Here is an 8,322-nt window from a genome sequence, read left to right on the forward strand (position 1 = left end):
TCAGCCTAGCCAGGCCACGTGCTGTCTGCAAGACACAAACAAACAGGTTCACTGATCAGTGTTTAAATGGGAGCACTAATGCTTGTGCTTGCCCCCAACAGTCCCACACAGGTGGTCGTACCTACAATGAGGCGATGGATGCCTGGCAGTTTTTAATCTGTATAACCATCTCAGACTTGACGTTTGGTTGCACAGTGGGAAGGAAGGCAGCAGTGGTACACTTTTGTCGCTAAATCAAAGGCCCCCACAGAGGGGAAAGTGGCATGCTGGAACCAAAACAGATGGTGATGGATGTTTAAATGACCCTTTTCACAGACCAGCGTGTGTTAGAGACATGCGCTCTTAAATGTGGCCTTGTACACAGGTAGACATGTGTCCATGTGTTTTCTGTGGTGAATGATTTCTGTGATGCTATTAATTCGGAAGCTAATGGACCACTTTTCGAGGTGCTGAGCTTTACACAAATACCCTCAGAATGTGAAGAAATGCCCTGTTTATATGAATGTGTGCTCGTTTGCTCCTGTGAGTATAAATGTTCCCATGTGTCCAGTACCATCAATTTCCAAACCGGTGGGCCAGTCCTTGCCTGCCAAATGAGTTGAGGTGCAGTTTGTTGATCATAAAGTCAATGTGAGGGCTCTCCTGCCCAGTCATTCACGTCGATGCTTGCCAAACGACAGCCAAGTGCCCCCCACCAAAACCGTTTAACTTAGCTGGTATTTCATTCATCGAGAGTTCTCCTCTCACTATCGATAACTTCCCAAGTGCAAGTGGAGGGAATATTATAATCTGGTGGAATGTACATTACTACTTTGAATGCCTTGGAAAACAAGCCTGCATGTTTAAACATGCTGGGTAAAATAGTAAGGAGATGAAGTGTTATGCACCTTTAAGATCAGTGTCAGATTCCAGAGCCTCTCTGATAGGTTCAGTAGGTGTTGGGTATGAATAGTGTGTATGGGGGGGTGTGTGTACACTGGCTGTTGCATGACTGACACTGAATGAGATTTTGAGCATATTTGTCCTTTAAGATGTTTGTTTAGTTGAAATAAACCCCAGGCCATCTGAGACTCACTGATGTTTACTCCTTTTCATTTCACTTGCATCTTAAATCCTAACAAAGGGTATAAATTCACAAATCACTTTTTAAAAATTTCTGCTTAGGACTCACCAACTCTTGCATGTAATGTCTGACTGTCGAGCTTCAGTGTGCTCCATTTTGTTCACCAGCTAGTTGTGGGCCGAGCCAGAAGGCAGCCAGGGATGGCACCGGCCACCTGCGGAATCTGCTTGGCCACCCTTGGTGCCACCCTTTCCAGAGGCAAAATGTAATGGTTCCCAGCCTTCGAAGGATGTGTCCCCTGAATTGGGACAGCTATTGACATGATGTTTGCATGTGATTGAAGTGTCCTTGTTTGTTATGGAAACAAGGTGGAATTTTTTTTCTTTATGATGGCTCAGGTCACTGCATATGACGTCTACCTGTGCACGACACAACATTAACTAAACAGCAGAAGTGGGGACATTTCTAGAGGTAAGTCAAAGTCCATTAATGACAGCATTCACCACATTCCTCCACCTCAGATAAGAGCAGATTATCAGGCACTCAGAGAAATTTCTTTCCTGCTCCTCCCTGGCCTCCGGCCCACTGGATCTGAGCCGAAGTCAGCAGGAGACTGTAGGGATCACACTGACTGGGGCTGCTGAGCGCTGTGCAGGCACACAGATATGTAAAAAGTAGAGGTGTGCCCAGGAGTCGAAAAGCAGGAGGGTGAAGTTTCAGTTTTTTTGGAGGCTTTGTTAAGAAAAAGAAATACAGGTTAATACATCGTCGTTGTGTTTAGGCTACAACATTATTTATTCTAATACAATGAACAAGAACACTAGTGTACTTTTTCCATTAGAGGACACCTGCCCTCACTTCTGATGGCAGAATGGTGTCGGCGTCCTGAATGAAGTACCAAACACTGAGATCACATAAATACCACCTCTGTTACACAGAGACGTGACATCATATGGTTTCTACAGGTAGCCTACTACTTAGCTCTTGATAACAGTATACACATTGCATAATTTGGTGTTCTTTGATGGATACAGAGTGGATTAAGAAGGAGAGTGACAACATCCCCATTCATTTTTCCAGTAATGGTGGATCATAGTGACCTCAAATAGTTCCAGAAATTAGGAGCACTGTAGAGTTACTATTGCTTGGCTGCTATCTTCTAAAGTAAGAAGTTGAAATTAATAGCAATAATGAATTTATTGTAACATTTTGAAGTTAGCAATGTGTCAAAACATATAGGCTACACACATTTTACAACCTTTTTGACTGTCTCCCGCAAACAGGACACTAATAATTAGATGCCTAGCTCACTGGCTGAGCTATCTACAGAAGAACACAGAATTGGTTTGCAAGACTGTTCAACTCATTAAAAGAAGTATGCAGGCTGATAAATGCAACTGCTAATCCCCACCAGTGGCAAGGCATGTGACAGGTCGGGATTCATGGGTGACCCTGAGCACAACCGGTTTTTGACCATGTGCTGTTGCAACTCATTACACTGCAACTTGAACTGAATCGTCCTCAGTGAAAACTAGGCAACATTGTTGGTAGGATTTGAACCTGCGAGAGGAAGCCCACAACCAACAGGTGGCTTCTCACAGACTGCTAACACAGATCAACTCCACTGATCATGTGGTTGAGCAACTCTTTTCCACCTGGGCACAACCATTCCAGCTCATATGAAACTGAAACCACTGTGACACGATATCAGACAACGTGCAGTCTATGCTCCATCCAGGCTGTGGCGAGGAGGCTAAAGCACCATCTTGTGGCGGTGAACACCCTGTGATTGTCTGATACTTTCATTTCCACTCCCTTGAACTAGTACAGTTTTCAGCCTTTTGAAAGTAAAAGCTGCTTAAAACAGTTGTACAATCATGAAAAAATGTCAAGGGAAGGCAATAATAAAATGTAGATGATGCTATTCTCTCCGATTACGGCTACCCTACAAAGCAACCTCAACACATTTTATTTATTCATTAGTTTTGGGGCTCCTTTTATTTTTGATAAAAAGGTGTATGGGCAGGAAAATGCAGAACTTAAAGGTCTTTACTATATGAGTGGATGAGCTATTCAGATTCAGATCAGTAATAAGTAAGTTAATTAAATGTACCGCACTCCATTAAATACTCTATTAAAAGCAAACCACCTGCACCAAAAATGTACCATAAAGGTATTAGTAAAATGTGCTTAAGGTATCAAAAGTAAATATACTTAATGCAGAGCAACATCTTAATGGTCAAGGTCAAGCCGGTTTTATCTACTTTGTAATCTGTCTCCAGGTGACACCAGTTCTAATAGATACACAATTGTTTTAAATTAATGTGTCTTAAAGAATAAAATGAATTTCACAATAAACAACAGAGGCAGACGCATCAGGTTACATTTCGTGATATAAATTATTTATTTACATTTACAGAAAAATGACCCCATCAAGACAACGTAGTAGTAACTACTGGAAATAGAACCCAAGATACAGTAGCTGACGTCATCGTCACAACCGAACAGAGAGCTCTACAATAACATTGTGCCCTCTGTCAAAGGTCTCCTATAACACAAGGTGCAAGGCATCACGTGTAGCCCCAAAACCCCCCACCCCCCTCCCAGACTGAACAACACACACCTCATTTAAAGCCCAGTACCCTGCTTTGCACTACCCCAATTTGCTTTAACCCCTCATCTACAAATAAGAGACACCGGCTAGCTCGCCTCTACCAAAGCTCACACATCTAATACACATTCTCACACACACACACATGCACACACACACACACACATTCAGTATCCTCCATGCCCCCAAACACCTCATGGTTCAGTTTGTCAGAAAAACCCTGGACGGAAGTGACAAAGTGCAAGGAGACACGTGGGGGGTTGGCGGCGAAGACTCATGACAACTAACCCCATGAGTGAGTCTCACCACTGACTGGTGTTCCAGCTCTGTCTTTGCTCTGCCAGTGTCCTCCCCGGGCATTCTTAAAGTTCATAGTGGGAGAGAAGGCGCGGAGTGAGGGGAAGCAGATCCTAATATTCGAGGTTGGCCTACAAGGGGAACATCTAACACCACAGCTCTCCGCAAAGTGGAGGGGTACTCTGTCCGGTGTGTCTGGGCTCAGATAAGTCGGGTGGAGGCGCGCATGGTGTTCTCTGAACTGAAGTGTACATTGTTCTGCTTCTGCCGGTTGATCCTATTGGTTCGAGGGCACTTCCTGTACAAAGAGTAGAGGGTGAGTGAGAAGTACATGAAGATACAGTGTTTAGCTATGTCACTAGTCTGCAGCTGTAAAAGCTCATTCTGATGCAGTTATGCTTTTATAGAGCCAAAAAGTCATCCTGACTGAACAAATGTTACGTTTTTACCTGCAAATCTAATGAATAAATCATTTTTTAACATAAAAACATAATGCAGAGGATGTTAAAATGCTTGTTCAGTCCCAACTAATAAGGTAAAACAACCTGTATGTGGCCTGAGAGGTGAAACCTCGTAGAAACTGGCTGCAACATTCACTGCTCCTAATAAAACTGATTGCTGTGAGCTTACGTTAATAATGGAAGGTTACTTTGATGAGCAAGTCAGTATTTTTAACCAACTCCTCCTCTCTCATGATGACTTTTGTTGCAGCAAAGACAGACTAGTCCATACAGATGGGTAACAAATGGAAGGAAAACCCAACATAAAGTGTCTCAGTAAGGTGCTGGGCCATCACATGACCCCAGAACAGCTTCAGTGCACCTTGGCATTGACTCTCCAAGTCTCTGAACTCTACTGGAGGGATGAACACCATGTTCATAAACACTGTCTAACACTCCAAAATCCCCCATAGGTGCTCAACTGGGTTGAGATCTGGTGACTGTGAAGGCCACAGCATCTGATTCACATCATTTTCATCCTCATCAGACCAATCAGTGAGCCCTTGTGTCCTGTGAATGGGGATTCACAGGACACAAGGGGAATGATTCTGGAAGAGACCACTGTCATCAGCATGGAGTTGTTTCATCAGCGGATAAAGGTGATGACTCAGAACAGCTTTGTGTTGATTTGCAGTGGCCCTTCCCTCTAAAGGTACAAGTGGACACAAACCATCTGCATTCATTAGGCTTCTCCACTCAGTTATTCAGGCTTTCCCTTCAATTTGTCACTTGTCTGCTCCATTAGAGGAAGGTACATCTAAGCTACTGAACAAACAGTCATCATTTTTTAATTTAGCAAGAAAGTTTTCACATTTTAACTGGATCCATGATAAACACTGAACTGTAAGAGGGTGGTGGTTTTTCAGTAGAAAGGCTATGTTCCAAATTTAAAGGAAATGACAAAGGCTTTATGAAACGGGTGTGAGAGCTGGACTGGTAAATGCCTCGCTGTCCCAATTTCTTTTTTTGGTGAGTGTTTTTTTTGAACAAAAAATAAAGTTGATGAGGTGTCACATCAAATAATGTGCTGCTGTATTGTTTTCAACGTCATACAGGGCACCGATGATTTACACATCACTGTTTTCAGTTTTCATAAAACTAAACACATGAAGTTCAGCTGGTCCAACTGAGACAGGGCACAGATGTGAGTGAGTCCCCTGGCAATGGTGTTTGCTTTTATAGCTTTATTCATTCATTTGACTCCACTGTAACAAGCCATGTGCCGTATGATGGACAAGGCTCACTAGTTTTGTATTTCTATTTTACCTTTTGCTTCAAATGAATGTGGCTCAGCAGAAGGATGCATTAATGTTTCTGCACCTGTATTCAGTGCTATAATTCTCTGTCCTTCTTTATCCTCTCTCCTTACCCTCTCACTCTGCATCATTCCAACTGCTCGCTCTCATTTTGTCCCTCCCCCTCCTTCCCTCCTTTGCTCAAAGGAGCAATTTTGCCTTGGCCAAAACTCTTTTAAAATGTTTTATTAAATGTCATAAATTGCTTAGGTCAGCTGGAGGCAGACAGCTTGCAGTTGTGTGTGTGTGTGTGTGTGAATACAAATGGCCTGCTCAAGCACAAGTGGGTAAGCTTGCCTACACAGATATCTCTGTGTATCTGCGCTTACATGCATGCACTGCATGTGTGTCTTGAGGGAAAGTGACAGCGCTGCCTCTCTGTGGTGTAAGCAAGGTGACCTTTCAGCTGTTTCCTCCAGGCTCAGGAGCTCCACATCCTCCTGTGTGACTGGGAGAGTGACTGTGACTGTAACATGGAAAATGCTTGTGTTTGTTAGGGCATGACTCACCTGGTAATGCAGAGCACCACCACACAGATGATGACCACCTGGAGTGCTCCAATGATAGAGGCAATGAGGACGTAGTGCAGTTTGCCAGATCCTGGTACCACATAGAGCACATTGTACTCTTTGATCTCACACTGGGGGCCCCTGAAACCCGAGTGACAGCTGAGATCACACACACCCCCCCACACACACACACACACGAGTAGTGAGGAGAAAGAAAGAAAGAAAGAAAGCAAGTAATTTCTTTGCACTGAGACGCAGATTAATTATGTTTGTGTTTCTAATTGAAACATCAGTACCTGTTTGATAAAGACATTGTGTTGCAACAGTGCTTGTGTGTGACAATGCTTTTTCTTTGCTGTGACTGTGTGGAGGAACATGACTGATGGTGCTTGCGGTTACCACTGGAGAGACTGTGAGTATGTTCACAGTAAGCAGCTTGAAATGCATTATCTTCTCTTCATTATGGGCCTTTGTCTACACCAAAGCTGGAATCTAGTTAAGGGTATAGCTTCTGTGTCAGCAGTGACGTGCGGTCAGGGGAGGCAGGTGAGGCAGAGCCTCCCCCGTCAATCTTGAAAAGAAAAAAAAGTTAACCATAAAATATAATACATGTTAATATTTATCGGCTGGGGTGTGTTGTAGGCCCCTTTGCCGTTCGAATCCGATGTTGAAGGATTTTTTTTCAATAAAGAATAGCAGAATTTCCGTATGTCCCGTTCAAATACATGGAGGAGATGCACGATGAGGCAGCACTTTGCTGTGCCTCTCGGTGGATCGTGTAATCCTCACAAATTGTATGCGATGCCAATAGTGTGTCGCTGTCCCTCTATATATCGCAAATAAAATGCTTTCAAACACTCTGATTATATGCTCTGCCTTGCCATAATCTGGATAATGTATAAAATGTAGTTGTGTAACGTGTTTAGGCTCCAGATTAACCATAAAACCCAGTAAAAAAGTTACTCGGTGAGGCAAACAGTACGCCTGCCTCAAGGCAGAGGGCGCTAGTGAGCCCACAGATTCTTGCGCTACCTACAATCTTCTTCGTGCTTGTTTATTTCCTTTACAATCCGCCTTATCAAAATGGAAGATTACATTTCCAAGCTGAGAAAATTCACAAATCTGGACTTTCAATCAGAACATTTTAGACAGTCTGGACATTTTTGTCCAGAAGGATCTTCTTTATTGAAAACATCTGTTTTAATATTGGATTCGAACGGTAAAAGGGTTTGTAATACATACCAGCTGACAAATGGATTTCGTGTACAAGTAAAGGTAAGACCATAAACTTTTATTATTTCTAGTTAGAAATAAGCTCAACTGGAATAAATTTTATCCTCAAATTAAATATGGGTCACGTTTGTGTGAAGAATGTTGATATGAGATATAAAACATAACGCATTGTCTGTTAACAGACAATTTGTATTTGTAAATCTGACTGTAAAAGAGTTAGTGCCTCACCAGCTGTCAACCTCACAGCACGTCACTGTGTGTCAGTGCTTGTTGTCACCGTAACTGCACTGCCGCTGGTATGTACCTCCTTAAAAATGTAACACTGCATCTATAGAAGCCGCCCCATAGATACTGTAAGGTCTGTGATTGGTCAGCTTGGGCTGCTTGTGCCTTTGCCTACAAATTTCCGGTGCTTGTACCACAAAGCAAGTTCAACTTGTCTGCTTCTCTTATATTGGTGATCCTGGATAATTGCTGTCATGAAGCCAGCATTCAGCTGGCTCTGTTAACTCTGGGTTTACCAATTCAGCTCTGAGAGCATTCATTCGAAACCGGAGTAGATGTTAACTACAAGCCATATCATCAGAATCATGAATGAAATACTGCATAATACTGGAGTGGAGGCTGCTGGAAAAAGGAGCCTGAGAACTGAGCTTGTCTTTTTCTCTTTTATTTCTGCCCTCTGGCAACCGCACAGCAACAACAGAACACAGGCACACACTGAACACACCAAAACCCTGCCAACCCATAACTATATACAGCCCTCCCAGAGGGGCATTATGGGGGATCCCACAACATGCTTCCCCCCTCGGGC

At 43.2% G+C, this 8,322-nt stretch overlaps 1 protein-coding gene across 1 annotated transcript in view; it reads right to left on the reverse strand.

The window, feature by feature from the left end:
- Window positions 1–3,443: 3,443 nt before the first annotated feature.
- The window catches only part of tmeff2a (transmembrane protein with EGF-like and two follistatin-like domains 2a), a 105,285-nt gene continuing 100,406 nt past the window's right edge, over window positions 3,444–8,322 (reverse strand). Inside the window, exons 9-10 of the mRNA XM_020611075.1 lie at window positions 6,276–6,434; window positions 3,444–4,269 (exon numbers count right to left, since the gene is read on the reverse strand). Of these exons, the coding sequence (XP_020466731.1) occupies window positions 4,173–4,269; window positions 6,276–6,434 (256 nt within the window). The 3' untranslated portion in view covers window positions 3,444–4,172. The remainder of the gene's footprint in view (window positions 4,270–6,275; window positions 6,435–8,322) is intronic.

This window comes from Monopterus albus, unplaced genomic scaffold (genome assembly GCF_001952655.1).
Source record: "Monopterus albus unplaced genomic scaffold, M_albus_1.0 scaffold109.1, whole genome shotgun sequence".
Taxonomy (NCBI): Eukaryota; Metazoa; Chordata; class Actinopteri; order Synbranchiformes; family Synbranchidae; genus Monopterus; species Monopterus albus.